This window comes from Apiospora phragmitis, assembly GCF_038363925.1.
Source record: "Apiospora phragmitis strain CBS 135458 chromosome Unknown utg000006l:1.0-5683423.0:1.0-5690449.0, whole genome shotgun sequence".
Taxonomy (NCBI): domain Eukaryota; kingdom Fungi; phylum Ascomycota; class Sordariomycetes; order Amphisphaeriales; family Apiosporaceae; genus Apiospora; species Apiospora phragmitis.
This window is the reverse complement of record NW_027117404.1, coordinates 1943600-1962461: the sequence shown is the minus strand read 5'-3', so window position 1 is coordinate 1962461 and position 18862 is coordinate 1943600. Positions and strand designations below refer to the sequence as shown.

Sequence of the window (18862 nt, the reverse complement as noted above, 5' to 3'; positions counted from 1 at the left end):
TATATATTATTATCATTTAAATTTTGTTTTAAAAGCTTAATCGATAAATATCGTAGTTATTAAGCGTTTTTAAAATAGTTTAATTAAAGCTATTTCGCTTTTATAATAACTAATATATTTTAATATTAATTATTAATTATTATCCTCGTTTAAAGTTTTACCGGTATTTTTATAAATAAGATAATTAAGTTATGCTTTATATATTTAATGAATTTATAAAAACTATTTTAAAATAAAAGTTAAGTTAAAACTATATTTATTTTTTATATTTAAATTTTTTTTATAACGTAGTTTTACTATTTTTATTTAAGTTTAAAATTAAACATAAACATTATTAAAATAAGTTTTAATAAAACCTTAATTTAAAAAGTTTTATTATTATTATTATTATTTAAAGTTAATAAGTTAATATTATTAAACTAGTTATAACGGGTTTTTTTAATATAGCTTATAGTTTTACCTTTTCTTTTATTATTAATTAATTTAATAAAGTTTTATTATAAATCTATCGTGGCACGTGTTTTTAAAGGCTATTATCTTAGCTTAATTATTAATAATTAATTAGCTTTTATAAGCTTTTTTTAATTTAATTATTAACAATTAACTAGTTTTTTATAACCTTTTTTACGCGTTTAATAATATAAAACTAACTACCTCTTTTAAGTTATAATAAATATAATTTTTATATTATTAATTAATTAAATTATTCTTATATTAAAACTCCATTTAAAGTTATATTAAAGTAAAATAATAAATCTTATAACTTTATTAAACTTTTTTAACCATTTTTTAAAACATTAATTTAATATATTTAAATAATTATTAACTTTTATTTCACTTATTATTATATATTTAATTATATTCCGCATATTTTTAATAAGCTTTTTATTAATAAAGCTCTTATAATTCCGTGCTCGTAATTACTACTTTTAATTTTTAAATTAAAACGTAATATAAAGACGCCGGTAATATTAAAAATAAAGCTCCTTCGCTCTTTCGCTAACGTAATAATAAGTTTTTTATATATCGAGGGGTGTTTAATAATACTACTTAATAGTTTAAAAACTATATATACTTTATAAAGGCCTTTTAAGGTTTTTTATAAATCTTTTCAAGATAAAAAGTAATAGAGTAATTAATTCTTTACTTTTTAAAAACTTTTATTATTTTAAATATAAAAAGATATTATTATATAAGTGTTTAATTAACATAATAAGTTTTAAAAAATAAAGTTTAGAAACTTTAAGTTTCGTATTAATTTACTTAGTTTATTTTATATTATATATTTAAATCTTAAATATTTAAATAAATATTAATTTATCCCTTTTAAATACACGCTTATTATATAAAGTATATAAACCTTTATTAATTTTTATTTCGTATTAAATTATATTATAAAGTGCTATTATATTAAATTAATTTTAAATAACGATTATTTTATTATTACCTTATTTTTTTAAACCTCTATTTTTAAATTAAAATAACGATTATTTTATTATTATTTCTTTTATTATAAAAAACTTTTTAAAAAAAATTAAAAAGATAAAAAAATATATAAGTAAAGATAAATTATTAAAGTTAATATACCTTATAAGCGAGCTGCGTATATAAACGAGCTGCGTACTTTTAATTAACTTTCTTATAATTAATTTTATATTAACTTTTTTTTAATAAGTATAGAATTAAAAAATAAAGAAAAAGGTTTAATTTAACGCTTTAAACGCTTTAAAATAACCCGAAATTAAGTATATAAAAAGCTACAGCGATATATTATATCTTAAAGTCGACGTTAGCCGACGACGTGGAATTCGATTATGATCCGAAATCTCTATAAACTCTTAAAAGCTTTTTAATTTTAAAGAGGAATTAATTATTTAATATATTATTAATCTAAATACGCGATCGTTTCCTCTTTAATTAAGTAATATAAAAGATATAGCGAATTAATTATTTAGTTTACGTAATGCGAGACGCGTTGATATTAATTAAGCCTTTAATTTTATACGATAATAATTAAACCTCCGGACGCGTTTTAACGAAAGAATCGATTATTAAAAAGTTTATTATAAAGATTTTAATAGGTATCGCGTATAATTTCCTTTCGTATAAAATATAATTAATAAGTATAAAATATAAAAGGAGGATATATATAACTTTAACGAGACCGGGTTTTTTATAAGTTAAATCTCGTTCGAAATAATCGTAACCACCTGTGATCGACGCGGAAGGCCTAGGGTAATATAGTAAAGGAACCGGGAATGGGTTATAGTTATCTAGGGCGTCGGATTAAACGGTTATACTATTTTTCCGTATATTATCTTTATTAAAAAAACGCACCTTTCTTAATATAAGAATAGCTTATTATTAAAGGATTAAGTAATTATAGTTAATAAAAATAGCTAGACCACGAATAAAAGAGGCGAGGACTAGATTCGACAAGTTAATTAATATACTAGGTCTTATATAAAAGGTTATTATTACCTCCTAGTCCTAAACGGCTACGAAAGTTACTACTCGATAGCTTTCGAGCTTTATTATAAAGAGAACTGGATTATTAACTTTTATATGCCTTCTTATTTATCTTATAAGCTTTAACCTCTTAATATCGGCTATTTTTATATATTAAAAAAGGCGTATAAGAAAGAAATTAAAGGTTTTATATAAGCGTATATCACTTATATCTTTACGGAGGACTTCTTACTAACGTTTTTAAAAGCGTTCTAAACGATTTTTATCGTTTCGAATATATAAAAAAGTTTCTGAGGGATAAGACTCGTCTTGTACGATTTAGAATATATTATTTTACAGTTAAATATAAAGCTATATATTTTAATACTTCCGGGGACGTTTTCCGGCCTACTTATTCCTTAAGAATTAAAAACTTTAAATAATTCGATTAAAGCCTAGTTCTAAACCGAATACGTTCGAAACTATATCGTACGATATTAAAATAACTTTCCCACGTTTATTTTAACTAGCTTTAATTAAATTATAAAGGTTATAATATAGATTATATATCGAGTTACTCTTTTAAAAGGTAAGAACGCGATACTTTAAAAAGTAAATAAGATGCTTAGCCGGCGCCGCTGTACGAAAAAAAAGGCTATAAGATAAAGGATCACTTCGTATATAAATTAGAAAAGACCTGCAATTTTAAAAGGACGTTAATAGATAGTTATAAACGAATCGCGTCGGAGGAGTAGTTATACGAGGACGTTTAAGACACGTTTATAGCGCTATAAAATCTACGGAGAGCCTAGGTATAATACGCGTACTTATTAAAATAATATAAAAACTATTAAAGATAATAATTATTAATATATTTAATTAGTTTTAAGCGTTATAATTAAATTAATTTATAACTTATAAAGCTTAATAATAAAAAGTGTATAAATCGCTTATATATATAGCTCGCTTATAAGGTACGTTATTTTAAAGTTATTTATAAGTTTTCCTTTTAAATTAAATATTTATAAATTACTTTAATAATTTAAATTTACTTATAAATAACTTAAGTTACTTTAAGTTTATAAGTAAATATTTATAATATAACTATAAGCTATTTATTACTAGCTCGAGTATTTCCGCTTCGCTAGGGGCTTTATTTAAACAGGTCCTATTCTTTAAAATACTTACATAGTCGCATCTAAGTCCTAATATAGCTTTGGCAATTAAGTAAGACAATGTCACGTAAAGGCGATAAGTATGACCTCAATATAGCACTGACACGTGACGTCAGATGTTCTCGGCCTCCCCGGTCGCCTTCATGTAGTACTTCCACGATGCCACCTGCTGTGCAAAAGGCAATTCGGTCAATGCACCCCAGCGCCTCCGGGTCGAGTGTGGGTGCGATTTCGACGGAATACCCCGGGACCGCAACCGACTTCTCCTTTCTGAACCCGCACGAGTACCGGCGTCACGGCTCCGAATGTAAACTTTTCCCTAGACGCAGCGCTTTCCCCGCCAAGCCCCACTTCACCGAAAATGACACCCCGAAACGCTTGCCGGCAAAAGTTGACAGTCGCTAACTACGGCATGGGCGAGGAGTTTTCCCGCGGCTAACAAGGGTGCCAAGATCTACATTACTTGCCGCGTGATCTAAATAGGGGTGCTGAGGTGGTAAGGCGGGGTCGATCACACGTTTCGCTCCAAAGTCACGTTTAGCTATTCGGATATCTCCGCTCATGCGAAACTTGAACACCCCTTTTCCGCCTCGAAGTGTTTGCAGATCACTATAAGCGCCACGCAAAGATCTTTTGCTGATTCTCGGCCGGAAACCGTGCCTCTCACGTAACTTGACACCGTTGCCTAGAGTTTAGGAGGTATGTCCATAGGTTTCGCTCATGTACTTTAGGTCACCTTCATCCAGCATAGCTAGACCTAAGTAGGATACAAGAACTAGTATTCCAAGTGATATGTCGGCGCATGCATGGGGCTTGGCAATTCGCGAGTCCACTGTTTCACTTGTCCTCTCCCCTCCCCTGACATCTGGCAAAATAAGCTTAAATTCAGCATAATCTATAGGCGACCTTGCGGGGTTTCTTTTATTACCTACATTTTTTAAAAGCTAACCCCCTAACAACCTAACCACTCACACATTCACCTAACAACCTTTTGTTAACTTTTCATCTTTATTTTTATTAGATTTTTTAATATAAAAAAGAAATATAAAAAAAACCTTTTTTATTTTAACCTTTTTTAATTTTTAATTTTAAAAATTAAATAAAAAATAATGAATTTTTATATCTTTAATTTTTAAACAACACCCCTATAAGGAGAAGCGAAATTTTTTTTTCATTCTCTTTATTAAACTAATTTCATATTATATTATTAAAGTAGAGTATTATTTAATCACGGTTTTTAATTATATTAAAGGTTTCGTATCTTTATATAATTATTAATTAAATTTATAAGGTGATATCTCGTAAATAAGGTTACGTATATTATTAAAATAAACTATTATTTAATTACGGTTTTTAATTATATTAAAGGTTTTATATCCTTATATAATTACTAGCTAAACACTAAGGCGATTAGTCGTAAAGTAGGTTTCGTATCTTAATACTAAGGTAAAACAAGCTAAAACATAATAACTAGGACCTTAGTATCGACTAATAACTAAGCGCTTAAATATAACTTTTCCCTAATACACGCTACAGTTACTAGTAGTATTAAAACCTTTCTTTTATTTTTACTTTATTTTATATCGAGCTTTATAAAAGAGCTCGTTAATATCCCTTATTTTTTTTTAATTAATTTTATTTATAAAATAAATTAAAAATATATAAAATTTTATAATTCCTCTCTTTCTCTTTATAGCTAGTTTCTCTACTCGCTATATTAATAAAAATAAATAAATTTTTATTAATACTATAATTACTTTAGTGAAAGATAACGAAATAACATTTAATAGTAATAGTTTTATAAAATATTCTAAGTAGTATTTTAGTGCTAATATTAAATAAATTTTTATTTAATAATAGAAAAGGTTTTTTATTTATTTTTTCTTCTTTTATATCTTGAGAGGAAATTAACGAGTTAATTAATAAACATACTCTATTTAATTATAGTAATAGTGTTTCTATTATAGGAGGTAATATAGCTGGAAGATATTTAATTAATATTAATAGTATAAATTTCTATATATTTTTATTTCTTATTAAAGGAATAGATCGTAAGAATATAATGAATCTTTTTAAGTTCTTTAGCTTATATAAAAAAATATGCAACCTAATTTTAACTTAAATAAGGTATACTATAAGAATAAACTTTTGTTTAATAGTAATATTAATTCTTTACCTGCGGTATATAAAGCTTGCGATAAAGATTTTATTAAAAATCCTAATAGAGAATATAGTAATAATTATCTAGTTAAGAAAAATATTTATCCGCTTATAAAATATAATAAATTTATTAATAATAATTATAAACGAGATTTTTCTACTTCATCTTATAAATATAAAGATACGTTATTAAAAGCTAAAAACAGTTAAATAAAATAAATAAACACTAATATAAAAAATATAACTATACTTTAAAGAATAAGTACTTATTTAAACATTATTAAGAAAACTATTTTAAAGTATAAAAATACTTCTATTAAAGCTTGATATTTAATAGAAGAAAAATAAATAGATATAGCTAAATAATTTATAACTATTAATTTTAAATTATATAAGGGATAGAAAAAAGTGTTCGAAGAGGCTTATAGTTTATTAAATATTTTAAAATAAAGAGGGGCGCTTAAAGTATTATCTACCTTTACTGCTTATCTAGTTAATAGAATATATATTATAATTAATTATAGTTTAATTTTAAGTTATTATAATAAAGCTTTAAAAATAAGAATAGCTATTAATATACCTTCTTCTATTCTTTATTATATTTATTATTATAATTTTAAAGATAAAATCAAAGATTAAAAAACCTTTTAGTCTATATTTAAAATAGATAATAAATATCTCTTAAAAATGAGAAAAATTTATATCGAATTATTTACTACCTCCTTTAAACCTGTATTTAAACGAATTAATAATAATAATAGATATGTTTTAAAAATAAATAACGAATTTATAAATAAAATACGTGAGCATTTAGTTATTTTCCCGTAAAGTCTACTAATAGTCTATAAACTAAATATCTAAGGAGAAGGTTTATTAAGTGGTTTTCTTTTAAATAGTTAAAATAATAGTAAATATATAAAAAGTAATTTAATTACAGGTTTTAAATATTATAATTATAAAATAAAATTAAATAATTTTATTTATAATATAATAAACTATTTAAATAAAATGGAATTTTCGGTTAATAAATATATATTAATATATCTAAATAATAAAGGTAGTTTTTTACTAAATTATTATAAAGAAAAAGATAAAAATATATATATTAATAATATAATTACTTTAAATATTACTAGAGCTTATAGACATATTCTTTTTTATTTATCTACACATTTAAATTAAAGAGGGATAATTTATATTAATTCTTTTTATCTCGACTATTAAGGAAGTGAATGTTCATTAGGTTTTATTAATTTAAATAAAGTGTTACAGTGAGTGCATGTGAACTAACCACATGAGCCATAAAGTAAAAGCTTTAGAAATGACTCTTCGGGTCATTTCTATCTAATTCTACGCCTTAAGTGCTACCCCGCAGGGGACTAACCCGCCGATCGTAACATAAAGGTATAAAACTAATAGAATAAGGTAAGTTTTATTTATATATATATAGTGCTAATTATTATAATAAAGATGAAATAATAAAAAAGTTATTTAATAAACGTTATAATTAAGTAATTATAATAAAATCTTAGAAATAAAAAAGGATTTCATTATTAAAGTAAAATCTCTAATATTATTTACAGCTTTTTATTTAATACTTAAGCGTGGGGAATATAATTTAAACTATATCCACTTATTACTTATATTTCTAAACGTTATATGTAGCGGTGTGTAATATTTTATAGCTATATTATAAGATAAAAATTTAGCTTAACTTATAAATCTAATATTTAATAAAGATATAAATATTATTAATGATTTTTATAATAATTTAATATTAATTACTAATAAAGCTATTAATAAGAGTTAATTAAATAAAGATTACTTTATAGAATTTTCTAAAATAAAACTAATTATTATAGCTAAAAGTTATAATATTAATGAATATAGTATATTTAAACAGCTTAGAGATAATTTTAATAAGGTGAAGAAAACCTTAAATAATTACAAAGGTGAAGAAATTATAATATATGACTATAAAGTACCCGTAAAGAATTTTAAAGAATATATATTATTAGATATTTATAAAATAAATAAATTAGCTTAAATAATTAATAAAAACATTTTTATTAATTATAAATCATTAGAAGAAATTTATAATTATTTAATATAAATATTTAAAATATTAATTAAGTTAAGATTACTATTATCTTAAGCTACACCTAATGGATTAGAAATAACTTTAAATATTTTAGCTAAAAATAGAACTATAGTTTTATGCGAATAAATAAAAGAGGTCGATAAAAGAAAACAAGTTCAAGGTATTATTTTAAATATTATATACTCTATAAATGCTGCATATTTAATAAAAGTTATTTTAATATAAATAAATATAAAAGAATCTATACTTACGATTCATGATTATTTTAATACTCACTTAAATTATATAGATAATTTAGCTAATATTATAAGAGATGAATTTATAAATATTTATAGTGCTAATGATTTTATATAATAATTACACGATAACTTTATTAATATTATTAAAACTTATAAAATTAAAATTATATAATATAAAGGAATATATTTAATCTATATAAAAAATAAATATCATAATATTTTAAATCCTTTTAAAACAGGGGAATTAAACATAAAAGATATAAATATAAATATATAATTTTATAATATATTAAGAAAATATAAGTATTATATTTACTTAATTAAATAAGTTATAAAATAAAATTTATATTTATTTTATAAAAAAATGTTCCTTTAATTTAAAATCTTTTATAAAATTTTTTTTCTTTATTTTCTATATATAATTTATACTAACTTTAATTTTTTTTTATATAAAATTTATAGTGAGCTAGTTATTATGTTTATAATAAAAGATAATATGAAATAATTTTTTTAAATTAGGTAAAAGATTATAGGTTAAGGGAGCAGGCGAACTTTTTTAAATTCGCTTGCTTATTATATTATAGAATATTTAAATTAATTATCTTATAATATAGTGAATAATATTTATATTATTAGCTATCCTTAATTATTAAAAGGTAGCTATGTTATAAATTATATATATTTTATAAGAGCTAGCGACTAAATAAGTATAAGAAGCGGAGCTGGTAAGTAAATAACCTTAGGGGTGCTAAGTATAAATATTAAGAGCTGGTAAGTAGAGAAGCTACTTAGGTGATAATAAGTAAAGAATCTTAGGTTTAAATAAGTAAATAATCTTTAAAAGCGGAGCTGTTAAGTAAATAACTTTAAGAAGCGTTGCTCTTAATTAAATAACACTTTCTTTAAAAGGTAGAGAAATAATATTATATAAAGGAAGATAAAATAAAATATTAAGGTTTTTTTTAAAACTTTTCTATTAATTAAAAATAATGCTATAGAGGTAATAAAGTTACTTATACTATTAAACATAATTTATCTTTTATTTTATATTATAGATAATATATAAAGAGTTTTTTTAATTAATATTATTAATTTAAATAAGACTCTTTTTTATTTTTTTTATAAAATTAAAATTTTTTAGTTTTTATTTAATATTTAAGTTAAATTATAATAATTTATAAGATTTTTTAAACCTTTAACTCTTATTAATTCCTTAGTATATATTTTATAAGGTTTTAATAATAACCCACTATATACTTTTAAAGTAGGGAAAACTCCTTCTCTAAAAGTATATTTATACTTTATTTTACTAAATTATTTATTATTAATTTCATTATAAGGTAAAGTTATATTAATTATATTTTACTATAAATTAAGATATAACTATTTTAAAATAAGCCGCGATTATAGATAATATTAGAATAGAAATATTCTTTAATTAAAACTTAATAAAGAGTAATTATATCCTATTCGTAATATTTTATAAATTCTTTAACTAGCACTTAATTACCTTTATAATTATTTATTTTAAAACCGTCTGTGAAAGCTCGTGGGAAATATTTATATAGAGGTATAAATCTAATATATTTTAATCTAATTAAATTTTTATATAAGAATAATAAAGGAAATATAGTTTTTTTATTATCTATATTAAAACTTTTTAATAGATTCTTTAATGAATTAAGTAAAAGTAAAAGTGAATTATAAAAATGTAAAGTATATTTTCTTTCTTTAACTTTTTAAGTTAAAGTTAGTTTTAATAATTTGTTATCCCGATAAAGAGGTTTTAATCTACTTGATTTTAATAAAACATCTATTATAAAAATTTCATTAAAATAAGAAAAGTTATAAACATAAATTTAATAGTTATTATATTTTCTAAGCAATATTTTTTAAATAGCTTCAGCTAATTCTTTATCTTAATTACGGTTATTTAATAAAGTAAATGAACACTTCTTACCGTTATATATAGAAATACAGCAAGGAATTATATATTTTTCCCCATTTTCTTTTAATATAACTCTAGTTTTAAGATTAAGAGTTAAAATTTTAAGATGATCTATAGGAAGGTTCTTATTAATATTTTTTATAAATGCTACATCTTTAGTTAAGGTTGAAAGCACTAATTTACCACTATTAAAAATTTTTATTTATTTTTATTATTATAAAGAATTATTCTTTTAAACTAAGATAAATCATATAGATTTAATAGTTTATCGATAAAGGTGAAAAGAACTTTATATCTATTTCTCGCTACAGCATATATGTTATTATTCTTTATATTAAAAAATATGTCTACAATATTATCTAATGATATTTTAAAAAATGCATGGCCACTTTTAAAATCATTATAAAAAGAAATATTAGGTTATAAATATAAATCTATAATAACAAGTAAAGAATATTCTTTAAATTTAAAACTATTAAGATATTTATTCTCTTTATTAAAAGTTTTATAAATCACATTAGTAGAAGTATATTAATATTTCTCATAACGAGTTCCTTTAACATTAGATATAGGTCTAAATATAAAAAATAAATCTCTAACAGGTAAATTATCTATAAATAATTCAGGGTTATCTTTTTTAGAAATTTCCTCTCTAAGATCTTGAACGGCAAAAAAAGTATTTATTATACTCATGCAATCAAGATATTATACAACGTTTGGAAGAATAAGAAAAAGTAAACATTTGGACTTCATCTGCCATGTTGTGCCCCTGGCTTGGCCTGGGACCCCCTGTCAGCATCTCTTCCAAACGAAACATTGGTAGTTGCGACCTCGTGGAGACCGCTCCCCACTGGAAGCGATACCCATCCCCTACAGGCTGTTGCATATATAAAGGGTACCCGACTGTCCACTATATCTAAATTATTCTGAATAGACAGACACAATCAGTTTGATACATAATCATTATACTTCACATTTATTCATCTTTATTGTCCGGTCCACTAAATCTTATTACTTTATATTACTTACACTCAAATCACTACTACCTCCCTCCTTTCTCACCATGCAGATCAAGTCATTCCTCCTCTTCGCCTTCCTTGGCACCGTCATGGCTATACCCAAGCCTTGTGGCAACGGCGATGAGGGTGACGTCGCCGAGGCCGGGGCTGACGGTGGCAACAACGACAACGATGGCGGCTCCAACTCCAAATAGGCCGAGCGGGTGGCCGAAAAAGTGGCCGAAGGCCTCAACTGCCAGCAGGACGAAGACGGCGGCGTATTTGTGTGCAGCGACGAGTCGGGTGCCAACTGGTGAGTTCGGCGGGGAGGTTTCTGCGATGTTCCATGAGTACAGAAAACTGACTGACTCAATCTTATTAGTATCATCAACTCCTCGGGAGGTGGCACTTGCCTGTAATCGCATGGAAGTCTCCAAAGGCACGATTCGGATTCTAGGGATGCAGCTAGGCTATCAAATAGGGACTGGGCCAATGTGCAATACGGGCCGATGGTCTCGCCATCGTGTTCCTCTATTTACCAGATCACGTACAGTGCTGGGTAGGGCAGGGGATCCAAATCAACGAAGCGATGCCAATATATAGCCTAATCCCTTTGAATAAATAATCGCACCCCTTGGCCTCAACGTCTCCTATTCGAACACGTAAGATCTTACACGCCTATATATATCAGCTACTGTTATGTAGCACGCTACAGGCTTAGGAAAGTGAAGCTAATCAGTTACACGGCAAATAGACCAAGCTGATAGCATGTACAAATATGACCAATATTCCAACTCACGTGGTGCTCGAAGGCTATATCATCATCTCGGAGTATTACCATCATGGTGTATCATGGCTACCCGGCGGATTTACGCAGTGTCAAGTTGTGAGTGTTGGAGCCAAGCACACGAGTCAAGGGGGGTTCACAGCTTTTCAGGTGTTTTGCTCCAGGTCGTTGCATCTCGGAGAGCACACATATATATGACTTGGCATCATACCATGAGAATAATCTAGAACACCACACGAGGAAAGCCAAGGACAATGTATTATACGCCTGTCCGTTGGCGCCCACGAGCCAGGGGTATGGCTGCTTGTTCCGAAACAACCCACTTATAATTTCTGGGGGAGGTCAGGGGTAAAAAACAGAGGTTTACGGTCCAAGGCCCCGCATGAGCGTACAGCCATAGCCAGGTCCGCCAAGAACATATCAGTTCTTGCGTCATGGGAGACAGCCCGATTGGGACAACCGGTTGTTGTCCAGCCCTATGTTGTTGTGGGTAGTGAGGCTTGGCGTATCATAAACACGAAACAGGCTCTATTTAGATGTCATTGATAATGCTCCGAGTCGCAAGGATCATGTGTTCGCAGCTAGTCATTTCATAAGCATTCCCTGGGAAGAAGAGAGTATTTAGTATGGGTAAATGCATTTCCACAGCAGCTAATGGTCATAGGATCCCATAATGACATCACTTAGCAAAACCTATGCCAAGGGTCTCCAAGCGAACAGTTTCGACATCGGATAATCACTTCGAAAGTCTGCTAGATGTTGCCAAGTATAAAGACAAGAAGCTGCCTCCTTCTTAGCCGTTGAAGTTCATCTCATCCCACACAAACACAGCTTTCAAGACTAACGAGGCTTCTTATCCCAAGACCGCCACGTTTTCATTCTCTCATACATTCTCGCTACAAACGCGGGTTCGTGTCTTTCACACTATTTGATATAGACCAATCTTCTTTCTTTTTCCCTCTTCCTGTTTTTCTCACTTCGTCAATCTCTACCCTCCAAATCGCCCACCATGCATTTCCAAGATCTCTCCGCCGTAGCCTTGACTTTCATCATGGCGGCCAACGCCATGCCCATGCCCATGCCCGATCCCGACCCGGTCCAAGGTCTCGATCTGCGCGAGACTGAGGTTCTTTACGACATTCCTATTGAAGGGCGGGACGCCGGGCACCTCTTCGCCGCCAACTCCTGGGCACGCGACGGACTGAGAGAGCTCGAAGCCCGCCGGAACAGCAAGGCGACCAAGCGCCAAGAAGGAAGCACTGGAGGCGGGGCCGCCGCACCGCCGCCAACACCACCACCACCCCAAGAAGGCGGCGCGGGCGCTGGAGGCGAGGCACCCGAAGGGAAGGGCAAGGGAAAAGGCACTGGAGCTGGAGCCGGAGCTTTAGGTGAAGCTCCTGCTGGCAAGGGTACTGGAGCTGGGGCCGGCGCTGGTGCCGGAGCTGGAGGTGAAGCTCCTGAGGGCAAGGGTAAAGGCAAGGGCACTGGCAGTGCCGGTGCAGGAGTCGGTGGTGAGGCTCCTCCTCCTCCTGACGCTGCTGCCGCCCCCGCCCCCGACGGTAAGGGTAAAGGGACTGGCGCCGGCACTGCGGCCGGAGCTAAAGGCGAAGCTCCCGCTGGTAAAGGCAAGGGAAAGGGAACCGGTGCTGGGGCTGGGGCTGAGGCCGGTGCCGGAGTTGAAGCACCTACCGGCAAGGGTAAAGGCAAGGGCACTGGAGCGGGAGCTGGTGGTGCCGGTGCTGGACCCGCGGCTGGCGCAGGTGCTGGAGCTGATGCTGGGGTGAAGCCTAAAGCTGAAGCAAAGCGTTGGCTATAGATGAAACTTCGCTATGGTGGTATGTGTATGGGAGCTAGGCGGGCCAAAATGCAGCCGCCTTTGCATGTGTATATGTATGTTTATGTGTATGTTAGTATCTGAATACACCCGTTATCTTTCAATATTGGACTACATGCGACCTACCCCGTGTACTTGCGTTGTGCTCATCAGTGTCCATTTTATGCAATAGAACCGAAGCCAATTGGAGAGATTCACGGATTGGCTTAGTTTATCTTTCCAGCATCTCGCAGTTCGCGATCTCTGATGTCTGCTGTGGTGTATTTGCTAGCATTACACGCTCCCATTACTGATCCCTGTGGCCTGGGGTCTAATTTTCCGCGACAGAGGTTTCTTTTTTCATACGTCCCTCCTCCTTTTTAGTATCATACACCCACTCACTCATGGTGCGACTCATTTCAAATGCTCAACCTCAAAACTGCGAGTGACGTGGATCGTGTTGTCACCGCCGCCCATGCCATCCTTCATCCAACACTTGGTCATTGGCGGGCATCCACGGCTGGGTCCGGGTTTCTATGGTGTGCTGCTCATTGGCGGCGAAGGAGGTATTGGTACCCAGTCTCTGGTGGTGCGATAGATACGAGAGCTTGTGCGACCCCCCGGAGCCGCCGATCGTCACCAGATCCGTGAAACAGCTCCTCAAGTTCCACGACTTTCTGCGGCCGCCGCAATAGTGGTTGCTCAAGGGTTTGATAGAAGGGGCGTTGGTGGCTAGGATGGCGACGACTTGTTTGTATACACGTATTCCAGTATCCTGTCAGCAATCCGAGCCGAAGCCTGATAACAAATAAGGGGTCTTGAGGACAACGACTCGCGGTTTCGCGGACGGACCAGTTGAGGCCCAAATCGAGCCTGGTCGGCTGTTGTAGGCAGAGTAAATACACATCGGAGTATCGTGCAGATAAGGATAAATCCACCGGCGCAAAACAGGACGCGGAAGGTCAGCTTACTACATCACTGATGTTAGGTGAAATAATATCTGGTGACATGAATAGGGATATGGCTCACCGCGCCAAGGTCGTCTGAAGTCTCCAGAGTACGGGAAGGGGTATGTAAATGATCAGGAGGTCCGTCCTGCTAGGCAGTCAGTTACTCATCAGTTCCCATTTTCGCGACACTGACCATACGTACAGGACGTTCGTTGTGATCAAGGCGTAGTACTTGGATTTGTTTTGGGTGCAGTGTTCTGTCGGCTCGTTAGTTTTACATGCCTTCGTACTGGCCATGCACGCCTTTTACCTCCTGCGTACGGATATAGCTGCCATAGCTTGTGGATGGGTCTGCAGTGACTCGTGATCACCGCGATTGTAACCAGGTAAGCCGCGATGCAAATGATGGAGACCCATCTCACCAATCTCTCTTCGGGGGATGTTTTGCTGTTCCAAACCAGTCAGCGCCGAGGTGAGTGATCACATATGGATGCCACGGGTGTGTCATTCTGGGACGTACGTGTCGGCCGAAGAGAGCAAGCATGGTGCCCTTCAGACTCCATATCAGACTGACGTAAACATACCAGGCGGCGAACAGCCACTTGGCCCCGGATTTGGAATCGTCTCGTGATTTATGTGTCATTCGCAGGGCCATCTCTTCTGTGACCCCTGTTACCGTGCCGAGCTCACCTGTTGCAACAGTAGCACAGTCAGCCTTGGGTTCAAGAGGGTGGGTATTTTGGCGAGGACCCCCCGGAGTGAGGCTTACTCATGAGCTGGCACATGGTTGCCCCTAAATATGCATGGCACGCGTTAGCTTGTGGTGAGCGGTTTGGGTAATATCCCAACACACCGTGAAAAGGGCAATGGCCAAGACAGCTAAGTACTTAGTCATCGAGTTGCCACTTCCAGCCCACGACAATCCTGCAGTGGCTGAAGACGCGAATGAGGAGCACTGATATCCCGATGCCATACTCTACCCACATTTCTACTATCGCAGTATGAAGGGTCGACATATCGCTGGCGTCGATGCTGGCTGGTGAGCGCTCGGCTATCAGAGGCCAGCCTTGCGTTGGATTACGGGGTGACATGCTATCCCCCATTTGGCCTGGACGAGGGGTTTGGCCCTCGCGTCCACTGTATGAAGGCACTGTTTGCTCCGTCGCGAGGTCGAATTAAAGATAAAGTTTCCCGGGAGTGCGAGCGTACAGCAGACCACCGTTTGAAAGACGAGCGCTAGCAACGCCACAATCAAGCTTTTGGTGGTTTACGGACGCTATCATGACACACCGAAGCATCGTGCTGATCTGGGTTAGTTTAACTCTGGCATGGAGTTGAAAGTTTGCGGCTCAAAATCATATGAGTTCTGACTCATGTGAGTCCCAAATTGTAGCAATCGGTTCTTCTGCCACCAGTAAACAGGAGAACCACCGCTAAGAATTGGCAGGGACCGACAATACCGCCACGAAGGATCAAGGCGGGCGGAAAGGGTCAACCTGATGGGTGCCCCCTCCCCCAACCGCCGGTCATCTGTAAAGTTGCGTCGCTCATGTAGCTCGGTGCTTCGGATAGTTCGTAGTATGCAGTTCATGTATGTGGCTCGTATACGGAGGTCGCCTTCAAAAATCATTTCCACCCCGCCATTCCCCCTGTTATCGACCAGGACCTCTGTAGCTCACGTGATATATATAGATTGTAAGAGGTTGTATCAGCCCCTTGCGACCTTCAAGTAAAGTCGAAAAGTAATGTAGCTCCGCACCACCTCACAGGTGTCCGGCAGAGGGGCCATCGGACACCCGCTCGGGTTATCTGGTTTTCGAAGTGAAGAGGGAAGAAATCGCAAATCGAGTTTGGGGTTGCACACCTCCAATCCGGGCGGTTTCCTATGAGTGATGAGCGGGTCTAGGATGGTGCCAATACCCGGATATTCCAGTTCTTGGCCATGGGACTAGCCCGTGAATACCGGAGTATTACTTCTAAGTATATCTCTCCATGTAGCTAATACATACATTGTTTGCCACTTCGACTTTGAAGGTCGATGTATGTTTAAATACGACTTTCCACTTACTGCCGAGCAGGCTGGCCTGTACTACACACCTTTGATATTTCCTATCTGCACTGGCCCCGCTATGCTGTGCCGCCCATGAGGGGGTTGGAGAGTAGATCTACTTGCCAGAGGTGCCACCTGTTCGCACCACCCGCCCTGCCTGGTATATGTATGCAGGGCCCCTCCACGTCTGCTTGCTCCGTATGCGACTTGAAGTCACCCCCGCACAAGTATTACGACAATCTTTGCCAGGTAAGACTACGTGATCAGGATGTACCACGAGGCGTTACGACCCCTCCAGGTAAGCAGGGCGAATTGATTGTGATGGCTCAGCACATCATCCATTTTTGACTGGCAGACTTCATTATCTTTCCAGCATCATACCAACCCAAGTCCCTGCACATTGGATAGGCTTAAGTGGTTTCGTAATCTATTTATGTGCCGTTACAATGCCCCCGGAAGAACAGGAGGGGCAAAACCTCAGAACTCCCTTAATGGGTTGACCCTACATTCGAAGGTAAATATCACGGAATATCTCAGGTAGAAACCCTTCATCAAAAACGAGACGTAAGACACGATCGATTTATCGTTTTGCTTTATCTTGTTCAAGATTCCATATTTTATCTTCCCGTCTTTCAGTATGTTTCGTACACGGTTTCCAACCGCTCACCATTTCACCGCCTCTCTGTTTGGATGTCAGTATCACAGACCCTCGCCCGACGAGTCCAGACTGGCCCTCATCGAGGCGTTTGACAGGCTCGTCAAAGATGGGGCTGTCTATGTAGAAGAGCTCGAGCAGACCGACCTCCCTTCCAAGGTTTGGGTGGGCCACTGGAAGTCCCCGCAGGACTTCAAGGCCTGGTGGGAGTGCCCCGGCTTCGTCTCGTTTGCCTGCCGGCCACCAGGGCCATGTACGAATCCAACGGGAAGAGTCCCCACGGGTTCGGCCATTGCGGAGAGCTTACCACTCTGACGGAGAAGACGGGCTATTGGGGAGCCTATAGATCGCGCAGTATGTTCCCACGTTCCCCTACAGCCCCGCCCCCACGGCTCCAAGCCACTGATACTCACCAAGTCGAATAAAATACTATAGTGACCCAGGATAGTCCCGATGACAACTTCTCTTCTCCACTCTCTGCTGTCCCCGAGCCCAAGCCCCTATCGAATGAAATCCGCACTGGCCGGACCCGGATCACCAAGTTCCCCGACAACATCTGCTTTGTGGTCGAGGGCCAGGACTACGGGGCCATGCCCACTCCCGAGCGTGCCTATTGGGATGAGAACTTCGACGGTTTGACCAAGCAGTGGGTCACCAACGTCATGACTGCCGGTGCCGCCAAGGGCCTGGCTTCGGGCCGAGCCTGCCACGCGTTTGCCGGCGGGAAACGGCTTGGGGCATCGTCCAATGGCGATGCGGGTATCACTACTGCCTTGATACCGGAGACAACCAATGGCAACACCGGGACTCCGACAACCAACAACGGCCATGGTGATAGTGAAGGTACCGTTACAGCCAATGGCGGTTTTGACGTGTCTTCTTGGTCCTCCTCCCTCTTCCCCGGCCTAGACTACATCCGCCAGGCGCAACTCCTCTTCTGGCTCGACCTGTCTTACATGGAGCACATTGGGCGGTATGGCAAGGTCCACATCCAGCTGCGCCGGGACTTCCTCGCCGCCTACGGGCCCGGCGGCGCGATGCACGGCGGGGAACTGCTGCTCTGGGTCGACCTGGGCGTCCTGAAGAGCGACGAGATGGACGCCGAGTACGTGGGCTGCTACGAAGGGACCGGGTTTCTGGCGTACGATCACAATGCTGCGTTCGAGAGCAGGAGGGACGCCGAGTCCGCGGCACTGCCCGCTTTCTTTGATCAGCCGCGCGAGTCGAAGCCGATGGAATGTTAGTTCTTCATTATAGTCTAGCAAACTGTTCTGGAAAACATTTCCGAAATCAGAGTGGCCCACGGAGCTTATAGAAATAACTTGTATGAGGTTAGAATTTCCCGGTCAGATACTCATTAAGAGTTAAGATCAATTATGTTATTAGTAATATACTGCGAGAAGACCTAAAATCCTTTGGAACAACCTCTTCCTGGTCACCAAATGACTAGTGCACTAGGTTCTGCCGCTTTCCAACCGACCCGTGTCTAATAGATCTCTTTCTAACGTACGTCACCCCATAATTGACCCCCCTGTCGA

The 18862-nt window shown here is 35.0% G+C and overlaps 5 protein-coding genes across 5 annotated transcripts; 4 read left to right on the top strand and 1 right to left on the bottom strand.

The window, feature by feature from the left end:
- Window positions 1-3782: 3782 nt before the first annotated feature.
- On the top strand, window positions 3783-4028 carry PG994_005884 (uncharacterized protein; the record flags this gene model as incomplete). The annotated part of the gene is made up of 1 exon (XM_066857293.1): window positions 3783-4028. One exon carries the CDS (start codon window positions 3783-3785, stop codon window positions 4026-4028), a length of 246 nt encoding a protein of 81 aa, XP_066716562.1.
- A 7106-nt stretch (window positions 4029-11134) lies between these two features.
- Window positions 11135-11488, top strand: PG994_005883 (uncharacterized protein; the record flags this gene model as incomplete). Its single annotated transcript, XM_066857292.1, has 3 exons — window positions 11135-11221; window positions 11285-11382; window positions 11452-11488. 3 exons carry the CDS (start codon window positions 11135-11137, stop codon window positions 11486-11488), a joined length of 222 nt encoding a protein of 73 aa, XP_066716561.1.
- A 1377-nt stretch (window positions 11489-12865) lies between these two features.
- On the top strand, window positions 12866-13672 carry PG994_005882 (uncharacterized protein; the record flags this gene model as incomplete). The annotated part of the gene is made up of 1 exon (XM_066857291.1): window positions 12866-13672. The coding sequence occupies one exon, from the start codon at window positions 12866-12868 to the stop codon at window positions 13670-13672; it is 807 nt and encodes a 268-aa protein (XP_066716560.1).
- A 545-nt stretch (window positions 13673-14217) lies between these two features.
- Window positions 14218-15404, bottom strand: PG994_005881 (uncharacterized protein; the record flags this gene model as incomplete). Its single annotated transcript, XM_066857290.1, has 6 exons — window positions 14218-14550; window positions 14699-14764; window positions 14822-14876; window positions 14930-15066; window positions 15140-15309; window positions 15389-15404. 6 exons carry the CDS (start codon window positions 15402-15404, stop codon window positions 14218-14220), a joined length of 777 nt encoding a protein of 258 aa, XP_066716559.1.
- A 1902-nt stretch (window positions 15405-17306) lies between these two features.
- PG994_005880 (uncharacterized protein) lies at window positions 17307-18568 on the top strand (the record flags this gene model as incomplete). The annotated part of the gene is made up of 3 exons (XM_066857289.1): window positions 17307-17527; window positions 17572-17678; window positions 17760-18568. 3 exons carry the CDS (start codon window positions 17307-17309, stop codon window positions 18566-18568), a joined length of 1137 nt encoding a protein of 378 aa, XP_066716558.1.
- Between the last annotated feature and the right edge of the window lie 294 nt (window positions 18569-18862).